This window comes from Passer montanus, unplaced genomic scaffold (genome assembly GCF_014805655.1).
Source record: "Passer montanus isolate IOZ18808 unplaced genomic scaffold, ASM1480565v1 scaffold145, whole genome shotgun sequence".
NCBI lineage: Eukaryota > Metazoa > Chordata > Aves > Passeriformes > Passeridae > Passer > Passer montanus.
Window position 1 is genome coordinate 585,711 of NW_024361496.1, and position 17,277 is coordinate 602,987.

Consider the following 17,277-nt stretch of genomic DNA (forward strand, 5'->3'; position numbering starts at 1 on the left):
GCTCCCGGTGCCCGTTCTAGGGCACACATGGCCCGTTCTCGGGGCTCCCGGTGCCCGTTCTAGGGCACACATGGCCCGTCTCGGGGCTCCCGGGGGCCGTTCCCGGGGCTCCCGGTGCCCGTCCCGGTGGTCCCGGTACCCGTCCCCGGTGGTCCCGGTACCCGTCCCCGGTGGTCCCGGTACCCGTCCCCGGTGGTCCCGGTACCCGTCCCCGGTGGTCCCGGTACCCGTCCCCGGTGGTCCCGGTACCCGTCCCCGGTGGTCCCGGTACCCGTCCCCGGTGGTCCCGGTGCCCGCCTGCAGCGCGCGGCTCGCGCCGCCAGGGGGCGCGCGCGGAGGCGCCTCACGGGCGGCCCCGCCCGCCGCAGGTGACACCCCCACAGCCCCACAGCCCGGGCGGGCAGCGGCGGCAGCCAGCCCCAGCCCGAGCCCGTCCCGTCCCGTCCCGCTCCTGTCCCCGTCCCGCTCCTAGCTCGGCCCCCATCCCGGTCCCCGCCGTGCCAGTGGCCGCCATGGCAGAGCAGGAGAGTTTGGAGTTCGGCAAAGCCGACTTCGTGCTGATGGACGCCGTCACCATGCCCGAGTTCATGGCGAACCTCCGGCTGCGGTGAGTGAGGGGCGGGCGGCGCGGCCCCGCCGCCCCGGGGCTCCGCGGGTCTTCCCCTCACACACGGCCCGCTTGGGATGGAGTGTGAGGGGGTGAGCGAACCGAAACCCTCCCTGAGCCTCCTCCGCCTGCTGCCCCTCCCTGACTGAGCAAAGCCGTACAAAAGTGTGGGTTTTCCTATGAAATGGAAGAGCCGAGTAAAGATGAGGGTGCTCAGGGTGCACCGAGCCCTGGGGGCTGCGGGGGCTCTCAGTTTCCCCCTCTGGAGAATCTCCCTCCGGAGTCACCTGCCTCAGTGCCCACCTCCCTCATGGGACCACGGAATGCTTTAGGAGCGAAGGGACCTTAAGGACTTTACTTTTAAACAGTATCTTGTTGATCTTGCCCTATATCACAGAAACACAGGGTGGGTTGGGTTGAGAAGGGACCTTAAAGCCCACCCAGTGGCAGGGACACCTCCCACTGTCTCAGGTGGCTCCAAGCCCTGTCCAGCCTGGCCTCGGGCACTGCCAGGGATGCAGGGGCAGCCCAGGGTGCTCTGGGTTCCCTGTCCCACTCCCCTCTGTCGGGTTTCTCGCCTATGCTGACATTCTGCAAAGTTGCTTTGGAGAGAAAGAAAAAGAGCAATAAAAGTCACCAAGTCCAAGGTTGCTCCATCCCCAGGGGCATTGCAGCCGCTCGCTGGTGTAGATTTGCTGTGCTAACATTTCGTGATCTTTATGGTTTTATTTCCCTTGTAGACGTGGTGGGTGCTGGGAGGATTCAAGTTTTCCTGCCTGTTCCCTCTCAAGCACAAGTAAATCCTGGGCAGCACTGATAGAGGACAGCCAGGGACCCTAAGTCTGCGGCTGCTTTTCACTTTCCGTTATAAAACATTCATGGGAGCTCCTCCTGATAAACTCTTATGCCCCTGCTTGTGCAAGGATTTGATAATTGCCAAAGAGAAGCCTTTGGGATAAAGAGGTGACTTGCTGGCTTGTGTCCCTCCCCTGTTCTGCTCAGGTTTTCCTGCCTGCTCCTGTCCCGCCACTTGTGTTCTGATGGGTGTTGGAATCAGTCACTTGTCACGCCCCTGGTGTTGTTGGAAGCACCTGAGAGTGGCAATAGATGGGCTAAGCTCCCTCAGCAGGCTTCACACTATTGAGGAAGGAGAATATTAAGCTTTTTCACACAATTGCGTTGCCTCCTCTGGATGAAGTCTGTAGATTTTGAGATCTGGCTGCTTCAGCCACTGAGTGCTTGGGGATTTCTGTGCTGCACAGCTATCCCTGTGCCTGAGAGGCTGCAGGGTGAGGGCTCAGGTCCTGTGCAGTGTAATAACAACCAGCAAACTTTATGCTTCTTCCCTTTTATATTTTGTTTTTCTGTTTGAGCGGAGAGGGCGTTTGTGTTTGAATATAAGAAAATCATATTGAGAATGGTTGAGCTTTGAACATGATTTCAGATTTAAATTAATTTTGCAGTGTGTCTAAAAGTTTAAATTTGTTTCTCATTTGTACACTCCATGACATTTGTAATTGTATTAGAAAGGGCTTGCATGCAGTATCTTTGTAATTAGCAGGAAACTTGTGTGTCATGGTTTGTTCTTGGGATTTTATTCTTTGGTTAATGTGTACTAGAAATCTAAATGAAGTATTGGAAATGGATTTATAAGTTAAAAATCAACATGGCATGTTGGTTGCCTTTAGGAATCCATTGAGAGGTGCCTTGCAGGGACAGACTTTGCTAATTTTGTATGAAGGGATGAGAAGAACAAGCCAGCAGTCCTGGATCCTTACAGTAAATGTGCAACTTTGTTTATTTTTTTCTCTGAGCTGTTGCTGATGGAGCCTGAGGGTGTTTCCAGGACATCCCTGCTGTGTCTGAAATACCTTGGAGGCCCTGTTTAACTGCAGTGCCTTGGTCACTGGCACTCAAACCTGCCCCCAGCCAGGCTTGTCCTCTGACAGCAGTTCAGACTTGAGTTCTTCTCACCTGGCTGTGAGTTCTGCCTGAGCTTCAGGGTCACCTGGTGTCTGAGCTGTGAGCAGAACAAGCTTTTGTCAAAAGCTGATTGATACTGTTAGTTTTTCTAGCCTTGGTGCTGTCACCCCTGCCTCCAGGCCTGTCTGCACTGGACGTTTGGGAAAGCTGATGTGAATTCCCAGAGTGTGCCCTTCCAGGGCGGCTGCCGCGCTCTGCGGGCGTTGGGCGCTGTGCCGGTGGCCCCGAGCTGCCCCCCAGCCCCGCTGCCAGTGCTTTACAGCGCCCAGGCAACACCTGCTGCTCACCTTTCCTGCTCTGGGGAGGGCACTGACTCCCGGTGCTGACATAGGAAGCTGTGTGAGGCCCAGCTCAGGCCCTGCTCCAGGGCTGGTTGTGTCATGTGGCGATGGCAGCGTCCCCTCTGTGCTGACAGAGGGAAGGAGTTGCTGCTCCTCCGTCACCGAGTGCCCGTGGCGGGTTTGTTCACTTTACACTTGGAAGGCTCCACCCCAGTCCATCAATCCAGCTTTTGCCAGAGCTATTTTTGTTGGGGGTCACTGGCTGACCCAAGACGGGCTGTGCTGGATTTAGTTCCCAAGTGAGCCCAGATGTGGGTGGAATTGAAATCATACCAGTTTCGGTGCATGCAAGGATATTTCCCCAAGGATGTCTCTAGTGGGAAAAAAAGGAATGATGAAGATGCACTTTTCATTAGTGTAGTATCTGAATTCAGTGCTGTTGACATGGGCTGGATGAGTGAGTGAGCCTGGGTAGGTGGGTGGATGCAGTGTGGATTTACTACCTCATTTCCCAGCCCCAGTGCTCATGCCCAGTTATTTGTAGGTTTGAGTGGTGATTCAGCAGGGATATCACTGTGTCAGTACCTTTCTGTGGTTGTGTCTTACAGCTACTTAGTGAATGTTTCTTTGGACGCTCAGCAGTCACTGCGTGTTACACTTTATTGTAAATAAAAGTCATTCTGTCTTTGAATTCCTTAGTCCTGAGTGTGCTTCATCCCAGTGTCTGGTCGTGATTCTTAGTCATCAGAATAATTTTTTTAAAAGAAAAGCAGGACTATGGGAATGGTCTATGTGAACTCAGTAGCTTTGTTTCTTTATAGTAACCTCCAGAACTGTAACAGACAATTATTTCTGGAACTCTCATAAATCGGAATTATTAACACAGCTGTATTTGAGTGGTTTGTGTGTCAGCAATTGCCCATCATCCCTTCAGTGAGTGCCTGCTTATCTCTGCACTGCTGCAGCAATGATTGGCGATTCCAATCCCAGGACATCAGATTAATTGAAGCACTCCTTAAAATAGGGAATCTTTTTGTGTCTACCAACATTCAGGTCCTGCACTGGCAGGCAGGTATTTATCTGTAGTCAAGTGTTACCTGTGAGTGGTGGGAGAATGCTCTGGACTTGGTAAAACTCTCTATTTCACTGCTTTTGACTTAACATGACCATGGCTATTCCATGGCAGGTGGACTGAGATGTTGCTTGTGGAAAGGGAGTGTTGGTCTGGCCAGAGCTGCTCAGCTTTTGCAGAAATTGTGGTGTAGATGAAACTATTGAGTAAGACAAGCAAGAAACTGCACCACCTCATTTTCTTCATGCCATAGTGAAAATTTCAAGTAGTAAAAGTTACCATTTTTAATTTACTTCCTTGTAAGGAAGCTTATTTTTCAGAATTATGAAATATTCTGGTTTATCAGGTGATTTCTTGTATTGCACTGCAAAGACAGCTCACTGTTCTGTCCAGCTTGCATTTGCCTTGACAAACAGATCAAACCTCAGAGCACTAAAAATGGGATCTGTGGAATGCCAAGAGGGAGTTCTTGAATTATCTGTTGTGCAGCCTTGGTGATGCCTTTGGCAGTCACTGCAGAGCAATTCCTCCTCCCAGGGTCTCAGGTGTGTGCCAGGACAGTCAGATGTGACCCAGCCACTCTGTGCCAGGCAATAGGATCCTGTGGGAGCCCAGCTGGGGCACACCCAGCACCCCTGAACCACTGGGAGTGAGAAACACATGGAAACACAGGGAAAAGCAAACAGGTACACAGGGCAGAGTTTGGGGTGGTTTGGTGTGAGCTGTGTGCTCGTGGTGTTTGTGTCCCCACATCTGCATTGTGAGCAGCTGCTACCTGACTCATCCTCTACTGATTTCTAGTGAGTTGCTCATTTTTCATAAGCATTGTGCAAATCCCCCCAGGAACACAATAGATGTTTGTTATTAAAGAATTCAAGGATGTGTGAAAGGAAGACAGTGAGAGCACCTGGTGATGTGTAATGATTGTAAAATGAATTTGGGGTTGTTTTCCTCTTCTTTTAAGTATTCCAGCTCCCCAGGAACACAATAGATGTTTGTCACTGTTATTAAAGAATTCAAGGATGTGTGAAAGGAAGACAGTGAGAGCACCTGGTGATGTGTAATGATTGTAAAATGAATTTGGGGTTGTTTTCCTCTTCTTTTAAGTATTCCAGCATGAAACCAGCTGTGGAAGGCTGTACTTGCTGCTCAGTTCCTGGTCATCGCAGCCCACCTGAGCCTGGGGTGGTACACAGATCTAGGGGTTAATAGTCCTTGCAGTTGTCTCCCTGTTGATGTGTTGACTTCTGGCCTCTTAAAGCAGCGTTTCCTAAAAACACAGCTCTGTGCTCACTTAAAAACACACAAAAGTGGTTTTTGAATGTTTCTCAAGTATCTGACAAACCCCAGCATTTTCAGATTAAGACAACAGGTCTAGGTCTGTATTTACTGCAGCACCATTTGAAACACAGATAGTATTTGCTATGATTGTTAATAGTTTTGGCATCAAGAATCTATACTGAAAATCTGGTTCTCCTGAGAATGTGCTGAAAGTATTTGGTGCTGAGGGAAGTGTTTGCTTTACAGGCAGGGCTGAAATGTGGGCTGGAGTCCTAGAAAAAAGTTGGAGCAAACTGAATGGGGAATTGGGCTTTAAGTGCTGCAGAGGGATATCTCAGAGGGCTTTTCCTGAGATTGTTGTGTGGAGGTTGTACCTTTTGGGCCTCTGTCAAAAAATCCCCGTTGTTTTTCTGGATGATGTGGTCAGTTGAGGTCATTCTTTGGGATCCTAAAATCACAGAATAGTTGGGGTTGGAAGGGACTCTGAAGTTCATCCAGTTCCACCTCCATGTCCCTTCCACTGGAGCAGGTTCTTCAAGTCCCTGGCCTAGGACACTTCCAGGGAGGTATTTTATGTTCTGAAAGGCCAAACTCCTGTTCTGCCATTCAGTGTCCCCTAGACCTGCAGGTTGGGTTGTTTTTCTTTCTTTTTGCAGGTCTGGAAGAGGAAGCACAAGATGTGGGGTTGAACAAATGCTTTAATTTGTCCCCATCTTCAGGAAATGGGTGTCCCTGTGACCCATGAGGAGCAATTCCTAGCCCAGCTGTGGGTCCCATTTGTTCCTGCTCGGTACCACGCCCTTTCTGCTCTTCCCTTGATGAACCTCGGTTGCAGTTTTGGAGTGAAGGGTGCTGTCTGTATTACACTGATATTTTTACACTGACTTCCTTATCTTTTGAGCACCATCTTAAACATTCGTATTTGGGGTTGAAGTTGTGGTGGGAGAGGTTTGGTTTCCCATGAGGTAATAAACTATATTTAATCTCAGCAGAGGAAATATTATGTGAGTGCTTGGTTTCATTTGTGTTTTTGCTAATGAAATATTCATGCTTCATAAGCAAGCTTTTCATGCCTTTAAGCCATTTTAATTTCCTCATTCTAAATAGTTATGAATATTTGAATTGTTCATGTGGTGTTGGATTAAAGAGCTGCTGGGAAGAGGCTGCTTTCTCCCTGGAGAGGGACACCTTCCTCCAGGTGCTGCAGGACACTCCTTCCTCTGCTCAGGCCAGCAGCAGTTGGGTCTCATCAGTCCTTCTTGGCTTCCTCAGAGTTGCTCAACCTGCAGAAGCCGTCTCGTGTCACAGTTTGGAATGAATGGAATGAAAATTTCCCTTAGTCCATCAAAATTTGACTCAGGAGCTTGGCCGGGGGCCAGGCTGATCCTCAGAGATGGAAGAGGCCATCGATCTCACTTAAAAAGCAAATCCCAACCAGACGAGCAGCAAGGGGAGAATCCAGGCCAGCTTCTGACCCCACAAGGACCCTCAGCCCATGGACACCTGGAGCTGCTGCAGGTGTGCTCTGGGATTCCTGGCTGGAATTCCCATGAGGCAGGCTTTGACTGAGGTGGTGTCCAGCCTGGGTTTGTTTTGCCTCCATATGTGCTGAGTTTATCTGGTTTCACTGGGCCCTCCTAGCACATCTGCCCTCCCTGCCTGATGAAAGCCTCCTTAGATGGAAGTTTTACAGGAGTCTTTTTATAGCAGCTGGGTGGGGGAGTGTTTAATAATTTTAGCACGTGGGTGTTGAATAATATACGTGGTCAGATTTATGAATGAGATCAGTCTTTCAGGGTGCCTTGTAGTTCTAAACTCTGAGGCTGCTGATGCTGTGCCCCAGAGCTGCTGGTCCTGCCTCCAGCTGCCTCTGGTCCTTGCCAGAGCAGAGGTAACAACATTTAGTTGTGGGCAGGAAGCAGCAGCTTGGAGAGGGACATCCATGGCACATGGCATCAGGTGTGAAACAAAAACCTGGCAGAGTCAGAGAAGTAACCAGAACTGTGGGGAATTAGCTCAGTAGAAAATGCTCCTTCTTGCATTTTTTAGTCTTTTTTTTCCCTGCTGTTTACACAAAGTATATCTACAGAAATCAGCTGGTAATTTAGGAACTCCTCAGCAGCCTTTTGACTTTCATCCTTACTCTGCAGTAGTTTTGTAGATTTTGATGAAGTGCTGTGCATCCTGAAGCTCCTCAGTGTCGTAGTGCATCTGTCAGGTAGAATCCTGTTCTGGTTTTTGGCTACCCCATGTTCGAGATGGCTTGTGTAACCTGCATCATCTTAACTGAAGTGATTTGTCATCACCTGCTATTTTGTAGTGCATCTGTTTGGGATGCTGTCAGGTGGAATCCTGTTCTGGTTTTTGGCTACCCCATGTTCGAGATGGCTTGTGTAACCTGCATCATCTTAACTGAAGTGATTTGTCATCACCTGCTATTTCACCAGCTGAAGGTTGACTCCAAGATCTGCTAAACTCCTACAGTAAATATTTGCTAATACTTCTAACAAGTCTCATGGACTCCTTTAGTCAAGAGTCCTTTGCATTGACTTCTGTTCAAAAATCTGCCTCTCCAGGTGCTTTACTGATCCAACACTCACTGAGCTCTTGCATTTCTTTGACTCTTTGCATTTCTTCTGGCTGAGCAGGCTAAGTTCACCACCTGAACTTAGTGATATTTACTTGAATTCCTTTAAAGATACAGACCTCACGAGGTATTTGGAGTTACATCATCTCTCTCTACATCCCTGGGTCATGATTGCATCTTTTTATGGAATTAAGGAATTCTGAGAAGGGGAGGAGAAAACAGATGTCTGCACATAGTTTTGCCTGTAAGTGTGAAATAGGGGAGCTGTGTGTCCGCTGGTGGCAAGTGCTCATTTCCAGCTCTCTGAAACAAAAATACAATTTGTAAAGAAGATTTGTTTCTTTAAGGGCTTTTTTGGTGAGATGTGATGAGATCTCAGCTCCCAATGCTGCTGTCACATGCTGATGTTCCTGTATTAGACCAGGTGTAAAAGTGTTCAGTTGTGATGTTTTCAAGTTCTGAAAGCACAGCCTGGCTGTGAGGCTGTTCTGTCTTTGGGAGTGAAAAAGAGGCATTAGACAGACTTAATGTTTTAGAAAAGACTTCATTTTTCTTCAAATCTAAGCCATTAAACTGTTCCTGAGATAACTTCTGTCTTTGGCTAGGAATGAGGTTTTTCTGGTCTCCGAGTTGTGTGTGGCAGCAACAGCCAGAGCAGTTCCTTTGGGTGGTGGTTTAGATGGACAGCAGATAGTCTCTGTCAGGGCCCAGCTGAGGCAGGAGCAGGGGGGTATCTGGTAAGTAAAATACTTGTTACTGATAAGCCAGACACTCAACCCTATCATCACTGATGGTCTTGCAGGGCTCAACTTCTCAGGCTCAGCAGCAGAACTGACTGGGGCATAACAAGCCTGCTCTTGCTCTAATTCTTGGTGGTGGTGGGATTTTCCATTCTGCCCCCAGTAGTTTCTGAGCATTTTTCTGTCCACACTTCAAAATTTCTCCTTGAGCAGTGCTGGAATATTTGTTCATCAGTTCTGTCCTGTTCTGCTGAAGCATTTTGCAGCCCATGTCTCCTGGGCTGCTGCTGACCTTCCCTTCTGGGTGTCAGAGTTGGCAGTGACCTGCCCTATGGCTGCCACTTGCCCAGCAGCACTTCAGAGAGCAGTTTCTGTGTGACTGTTGGGCTGGTCTGATCCACAGCTTTATTTCCAGAGAAATGTACCATTGGGTGAACATGGGCACTGAAGCAGTTCCATGTCTCTGGGCAGCCACTTACTGCCACGGTGTCATTTCTCAACCTCGGATGTTTTTTGCTTTACTCTGGCATGTAGGCATTGACTCCCACTGTCCCTCCAAGGAGTGTTACCACACCTGACCTTCCTTTCTCCTGCTGACTTCCCATATTTCTGTAAGTGCAGTACCCTCCTGGTCACCATGGGTGACTGCTCTCTCCTCCTTCAGTACCTTCTGTGTGCAGCTGAGCACCTCTGCCCAGCTTTCCCCCTTGCTGTTGATGTCCCTTCGGCTCCCCAGTGTCACCTCTGATCTTGGGCTGATATTCCCAGATTTACCTGACTGTCAGCTGGAATTCCTGGGGCTGGGGGGAGTGAGCTCCCCTGGGGAGCAGCTCCCTTGTTGCACCTGCACTGTTGGGCTCGGCCCTTTCTAGGCCTTTGCATCCCAAGTCAGGTGTTGTATTCCCCTGTGGTGTGTCAGACCCAAGCCTGAGCCATACACAGAGCCCAGTCTTGCCCAGAGTCACCTCACAGATTTTTGTGCTCATTCTTCTCCTGTGCCTTGACAAACCCCCTTTCCCACAGAGCTTGTTCAGAGTTATCTACAAAGATTGCTTTTGCTCTCAGTTCTATCTCCTTCACCCATCTCCTTGCCTCCCTCCTGTTCCATCTCAGAACACAGCTTATCTCCTCCCTGTGTTTATCAGTTTCCCAGCAGGACTGATCTGTGCCATGTCTGTCTGAGAACTTTCTGACCAGCGTTCCTGTGCTTTTCCTGCAGTTGCTCCTTTTGGCATGCAAGAAACACCAAATAACTTCCACCAAAGACACTGCCTCCCTCCTCCTTCCACGTGTAATTTATGGAACCCACACAAAGTGTGCCATGGCAGGAGGTTGGGAGTGCTGCAATCACTGATTATTGTGTTCATCTGCTCAAGCTGTTTCCTGGCTGCATGCTGGATCCCAGCCTGTTGGAATTCTTTTTCTCTTGGGTCTGGACAGAGCCTGCCCCGATGTTATCCTGCTTGAGGTTGTTCAGGTAGAAAATTATCTGATCAGAGTATCTTGATATGTTCCTGTTTAAGGTTGGTGTAACTTAACTTGGGAAGCCTGAAGGTTCATTACATCTTCCTGGGAAATGGAAATGAGATTTGTGGCAGGACTCTGCAGTGTATGTGATGTGCTGCTGGGGCTGGAAGTGCTGTTAGGGGTGGTGGGCTTAACTCCATCTCCAGACACAAAGGATTTTTGTCCTTGCCCCTGCATCTTTATTCACATCAAGCCAACTCAAGCTGTGTTTCACTGGAAGTTCTGACAGCCTTGGAATAAATCCCTTTATTCTGGGGCCCCTAACAAGAAGGTTTTCTGTCCCATTCTGATGGAGAGCAGGTGTGCATGGCTACTCCTTAAATGAATTATTATTTGAGGCACCAGCTGAAACTTTCAGAAAAGGTTCCCTTTCAGTATCAGTCTCCCATTACAGCATCAGTGCCTTCTTCATTGCCCTGGGGTTTGTTTATGGTGCCCAGGACAAACTCGCAGCAGGGATGCTGAAGGGAACTGCAGCACTTCCCTGCAGCATCCTGCCCAGGGAGCTCAGCAGCCGGGCATGAATGAGAACCCATCCTTTAACAGCTACTGGATGGCAGCAAAGGCTGTCTCACCATGGATAGCAAAGAAAAACAAACTGAAACAAAAAATCCCCTTTCCCACAGTAGGAACAGCACGGCTTTCTCTGGGGAGAGCTCCTCCATAGCATTTGGAGGGGTAAAAACCACAGTGCTATGAAAGCCTTCACACCATGGCCATCAAGTGCACAAGTGAAGCTTTCATTCTCCACATCACATCTCTGAGATGTTTACACTAAAACTTTTGCTGTTATTCAGATTGCTACACTGCAGCTAAATAGATTATTTTACAAGAATGAATGATAAAGTAAACTTCACCTTCAAAAGAAAACTCCAGCTATGGTTCCTTGAAGGCCTCCCCTCCCCTGCAGTGTTTATAAAGGAACTGGATATGGAATTTATAAACTCCCGAGGCGGGAAATGGTGTCTTCAACTGCTCCTTAATACCAGCTTCTTTGTGTGCTGTTGGTTCTTGATCCCGGGTGTAAAAACCAGGGGAGCGAATGAAAGCAGGCTCAAAGAGCTGTAAATACATTTTAGACTTACAGAAAGAATCCCAAAACAGCAGAGCTGGAGCACTGCAGTCTTCAAGTGAACTTGCTTAGAAAAATTGTTGCCCCTGCACCCTGCAGAGAATGTCCTCCCTTGTTTGCTTCTCAGACTGTCAGAAGGACACTGTGATGCTTTTCCTTGTGCTTCCACAAGAACCCCCAGATTCTTTTAAAGCTGGATGTAAACACCTCCTTGGAACAGTAGCTGTTAAACTTTGTTGAAAAGTGCTTAGCAATGACAAAAAAATGTTATTTCCGAAAGGATCTCTGTAGCACTGAGGGTTTTTTTTGCAAATGAAAGTCCAAATTTACCGCAAAAATGTCCCTGTAACCTCTTATAATTCAAAACATATTCCTTGCTTTTCAAAAGCACAGGCAAATTACCAGGGAGCCTTTCTAAAATAAGCCTGAGGTTGGATGTTTGACTTTGTGGACAGTGCTGCTCGATAATCAGCATTTCCTTTTTTGAGTTTGCCTGTGTCGCAGTCAGAAAGGAGCTTTGGTTTGGGTGGTTTCTGACCTGTTCCAGGTGAGGAGAACACGAGCAACGCCTGTGCTGCAATACTGGGATAGAAACAGGAGCATCCCTTTCCCTTATGTTCCTGATAAATGTAGCATTTGTGTCTCCAGCAAAACAAACAATGGAAATCTTGTCTTTGTTCTTGTTTTTTGGGCCATGCTGCATCCTGGCTTTCAAGGATGCAGACATTCCTGAGCTAGACCTCTCCAGTGTCTGCAGCTGGTTCTCTGAATCCGGGTTGGTTACAGAACTTAAACCCCTCTGAGGAAACGCCAGAGAAAAGCAGATCCCTGTGAAGTGCAAAGCTTCTGAACCTGGTCTGAAACCCTGAGAGCTGGGCTTGGAGGGAACTGAAGGAAACCTAAACAATTTTGAAATGATTGGGAATATTTGGCTTCATTTTCCCAATCAGTCAATAGAAAACATGTTTTCTATTAAGGACTTACATTTTTGGAGACGTAAAGAGGGGCTGCTTATTGTCAAAACAAGTCTTGTTTTTCACTGAATATCTTGGCTGCCTAGTTTGATTTTTGGTGCTGTCCCTGCAGGCAGTGTGGGGGAGCTGGTGCCAGGCTGTCACCTGGAATGCTGGAACCATGGGTTTGGATGCGAGTGCTTGTGCTCTGAGAGCAGTGCCAGGCCCCAGCTGGCTGGCAGGAGTGGGAAAGCCAGGAAAGAGTGATGGGGGACACCCATCTCCTGCAAGATGCCATGTGTATCATGTCCTGCCATGCAGGAAACCTCAAATCTCAAATCTTTCATAAACCCAAAGAATGCCTGATTGTTTCTGTCCTGCTTTTCCTCTGGGTTTCTGGATCTTGGATGCTCTCATGGAGGAGCCAGGGTGGCACCTGCTCTCTGGAGGAGCCATTGGAGCAGGAAGATGTTCACTGTTCCCAGAGCTGCTCCGAGGGGATAATGTGGGTTTGGGGCTCTGCTCTCACACCACGGGCTGTGATTGGCTTCAGTTCCAGCTCAGATGTGTTGCTACTGAATTTAGGGAGAAAATTTCTTTCAATCTTGGTCTTCTCCTAGGAGTTCTGTCTGCAACTGATTGGTAATTGGCTGCTCAGCTGCTTTCCTGAGAGGCTGTTTATCAAAGTTAGTGAGCACATCCAGTGCAGATGGACAAATCACTTGTTCTAGTGGGCAAACAAAAATGTGTTGTGTTGCAAACTTTGTAGCTGAATCATGGAAACTGTAAAATTGGGACATAATATTTCAAAATGTTCAACTCCATCTGATACATTTTAACCTTCTGCCTTTCCCATATTGTCCTTGTACCTAGAAAAGAATAACAGAAATTAAATGCAGTAAACTTGGTGGATTTTGAAGATATTCAGTGGCACCTTGACCAAATGAAAATAATCATTTGCTGGGGTTATATTTGTTAATGTGCACTTAAACCACAATAAATCACAGGAGGGATAAGTGAGCAGGTTCTTACAGAAAGACTGGCTTGGTCAGTGTCAGGTTTATGTTGTACAGGGGATGTGGAAAGCTCAAACAGTTAAGTAGTCATAGGCAGATATTTGTTGGGTTTTTTTATCAAGACACCTTTGCCTTGTTTGAAGGCTCCTCTTTACCTGTCCCTGGTTATGTGACATAAATCTTATGCTGGCAGTAATTCCACAGCACCTTCCCATCCTTTGTGCTGTGACAAAGGATGTTTCACCTCAAGTGCCAGATTTTCTTGTGTCTTGATGAGCAGGGTAAGCCCCAGAACCAATCTGGGGAGGCTTTCAGAGGAAAATATCCCCACCTCCTACCCTTCATGTATAGATGTGCTGGCTGGCCTTGTTTAAGACAAAGGAGCAGCCTCTGTTTATCCCAGTCAGGTACCTGATGTGGAAACTGATAGCACTGATGGCCAGATCCCAAATAATTTGCTGTGTAGGAAAATTGCCCAATTGTGCCCACGCTTGTGGTCCTCCCTGGGTGTCACATGGAGAGTGGGAGCCTTTGATTAGTTCCCTCAGTAACAGAGTGCAATGGATATTTTGCAAACTAAAAGTTTCTATCACTGAAGACAGAGATTTCTTTGTGTTTTGACCTGGGTTTTGATACTCTTTGTACCCTCTGCTGCTATCAGTGCCAGATAGTTTCTTTTTTTCATTGGGGGAGAAAGCAACTTGAAAAAACATCCTATCCCATATCAGCTACAAACCATCCATTTATCCATGAGGACAGGGGAGGAGCAGTGTGAGGGAGCAGCACTGGCAAGTGCAAGCATTCCCTGGTTTTGTTCTGCTCTCTGATGTTTAAACTTTTCAGATATTCTGTGGTTGTTTCCAGCTTCACAGTGATGAAAGCTAAAAACCCCATAATAAGGGTGAGGATAGTTGTATTCTTTTTACTCTAACAGGGTGTACTTTAAGAAAAAGCAATAGTTATTATGATACACGTGGAATAAACCACAAGTGATGAAATTTACTTCTCAGACTTGTTTTTCCATCCCTTCTCAGTGTTGCTGCTGCTGCCACTGTCCCCTTGGGTTGTCTGGGATTAACTTCTCCTGCTATGGAATTTTCACACCAAGGATGTTGACTTTGAAATTGCATCTTTAACTCAGAGAGGAAAAGTGGAGTAGTTTTCAGTCTCACAGAAATTTTGAATGAACACTGAGAAAGTAATGGCGGCAGATGGATTTTTATGGAGTGGGGAATGTCAGAATTGCCTTTCACAGGAACTGAGGGGTTTCAGGAGGATGTCCCTGCTCTTAGGTGCTTTCAGGTGCTGATGTTAATGCCTGGGAACTGATTTAGCTGGAACAAGGATCTTTTGCTTCTCTGCTCAAGATCCACAAGTGCCTTCCAGGGTGGGAACTGGTGGCATAAGGTGACACTGGGAGTCCTGCTGGCCTGGGGTGACAGACCTTCCTCAGCATTCAGTTCCCACTGATCCCCTCCCTTCTCCTACCTGTCCCATTAGAGCTTACAGAAGGTCTCAGTGGACACCTTTTCTGAGCTGTTTTATTGTAGAATGTTATGTTGGAAGGGGTTGTTTAGTCCCACGATGGGCAGGAACACCTCCCACCAGACCAGGTTGCCCAAGGCCTCACCCAGCCTGGCCTTGAACATTTCCAGAGCTGGGCATCCAAAACCTCCCTGGGCAACCTGTTCCAGTATCTCATTATCCTCAAATAAAAAATTTCTTCCTAATATCTAATCCGAACTTCTCTTTTTTCAGTTTGTACCCATTCCGCCTTGTTCTGTGACTGCAGTTCATGACAAAGAGTCCCTGTCCAGCTTCCCAGTAGCCCCTTCAGTCACTGGAAGGTGCTGTGAGGTCTCCACACAACCTTCCCTTCCCAGGCTGTGTTAATGTCAATTGTGGTAGAGTTTCCTTGCCTCGGAGGGCTGGAGGGCCCTGTTCTCAGCAGCTCCTCTGGGAGCCAAGAGACCCAACAGTCTCTCCCCAGTGCCAGTCCTTGCTGTGCTGTTCCATTCTGTAATTATGCTCAGGATTAATCACTTTCTGGTGCTTCTGGATGCCTCTGCAGTGTTTGCCGCTCATTTACTTTGGGGGGTTGCACACTTGCAGAGTGTAACTGGCCTCTCTTTCTTGTTAGATTTGCCTGAAATTTGTCACAGAGAGGTTAAAATAGCAATGAAAACCACTTCCTATTAAGTGGATATTATCTTGTCTCGCTGTGACTTGCTTTCTTACCAAATATATCATGGGATCTCATGAAGACTCATTCGTTAGATCACACTTGTGAAGATACTTTAGGTGCTTTGTTCCTCTAATTCCAAATATAACCATCCTGTGGTCTTAATCAACATTTGCTTTCACATTTCCCAGCTGGAAATTAACTCCCTGGCAAATTTGGCCAACACCAGTGGCAACATGAAGGTGGCTTTCTTTGGTTATGAACTTAGTTCCTTGTTTTCTGTGCACAGATAGGGCTGTGGTAGGGGAGCACTTTGGGATTTCCTCCAAAGGTGACTCATGTTTGCCACCTAGAGCAAAAATAAGCCAGGCCATTCCAGGGTGTGTTATTTAGCCTACTGAATATTGTTTCCAGTAGTCAGTGAACTTTCTCTGGTGGCCTCTATGGCTTTTCATTTGCATTTGTTCCCCCATTTGTCCACCAAAGAGCAACAAAACCTTCCATTCATGGTTTTGCTGCTCCCCTGCCCTCCAGTCTGCCTTGGTTTTGTAACTGGGAGTGGAAATTGCCCAAGGTCACCTTTGAGAAAGCAACACTGTTATTGCTGACAGTCCTCTGCCTCCTGGCTGGTTTCTGTCGATCTCGGACTCCTGCTGGCAGCAGCCCGTGGGAGTCCCGGTGGATAATGAGTGTTAATTTCCTAGATAGTGCCGCCTTATCTCCACTTCAGTGAGAGTTTCGCCTTGCAAAACCTCAGCTGAGCGCGGAGCTGCTTGTGGGTGGTGAACTGATGGCAGCTGCATTTCACAGGAGCAGTGAGCTGATGGGATGGGCCTGAGGGAAGGGGGAAACGCTCCCAGGCTGGAATCTGTGCGGTGTGGATTCCCCAGAGAGCAGAACTGCTCTGATCCGGGGCGGTCTGCTGTCCCCCAGCTAATTAATTAGCACTGTCACCTCCCTGAGAGTGACATCTGCTGAAGCATCTAGAGACAGAGGGGGGCAAAGTTCCTCATGCCTTATCCAAAGCAAGATCTTCTTGTAGAAACTTCATCATGTGTAGCAGCATTTGCAGCTGGGCCTGGGGTGGCAGTGTCAAATGAATGTGATGAATTTCTCACAACTGGAATCTTGAAAAGATTTCTAGCTGCAATTTTTTTTTTCCAAATCAAGACACTCTTTCCCATTCTTTGCTATTCCCCAGCATTTTGTTGCTGACATCTTTGTCCACTGGCCTCTGGTCCTTTTTAAACGCTTTATGTGGAGCCAGCAGCAGTTGCTTTGCCATGTCTGTATCACTGCCACGGGTGTTTATGGAATTCCTTTTGAAATAAATGACAGGTTAAATGGAAGACAGTTGTGTCCACTTATGGATTCTGTGGGTGAAGTAAAACACTTGGATCTAAACAAAAGTGTGAGCTATGCATTTCCCAGGATGAAATTGTCCTGGTTATGGTGCTTCTTTTGCTTTGCACACCGACCCCTTCCCACCCCTAATTTATAGAGTTACTTCCTAATATTTACAGATATTGCTTCCTAAAAGGAGATTGTTATCAATGCTTTAGTGTCCCCTCAGGGCTGCAGCAACAGGGTGCCCTGCCTGTGTTCATTCCTCGCAGTTTAAATTCCTTCTGTCGGAAGAGGAATCATTCCTCGGACAGGGAAGCGCTGCTGGCAGGGTCCCCCCGTGTCCGGCTGCCGGGCTCGCGGGGTGCCCCGGGAGGCCGGAGCTCTGCGGCCCGGGCACGGAGCTCCGCTCCTGCCGCTGCCCGGCCCTGGTGCTGGCACGGCCGGCTCGCTTGTATAACGTCCTGCCGGAGAACCGGCTCCGGGACACGGCTCCGCGGCAGTGATTAATCGGGGAAACATCCAACAACCTTAAATGGCAGCAAATTTATTTTGGCAGGTGGAGACTGAGAAAGTCCCTGCTGCCACGGAGGGAGTGTTGCTCTGGAGCGCTCAGATCACATTTTGTTTGC

General features: G+C 48.0%; 1 protein-coding gene across 1 annotated transcript in view; it reads left to right on the plus strand.

The window, feature by feature from the left end:
• The first annotated feature begins 410 nt into the window (after positions 1–410).
• Positions 411–17,277, plus strand: part of MYO1D (myosin ID) — a 154,113-nt gene continuing 137,246 nt past the window's right edge. The window contains exon 1 of the mRNA XM_039700853.1: positions 411–607. Within this exon, the coding sequence (XP_039556787.1) occupies positions 513–607 (95 nt within the window). The 5' untranslated portion in view covers positions 411–512. The remainder of the gene's footprint in view (positions 608–17,277) is intronic.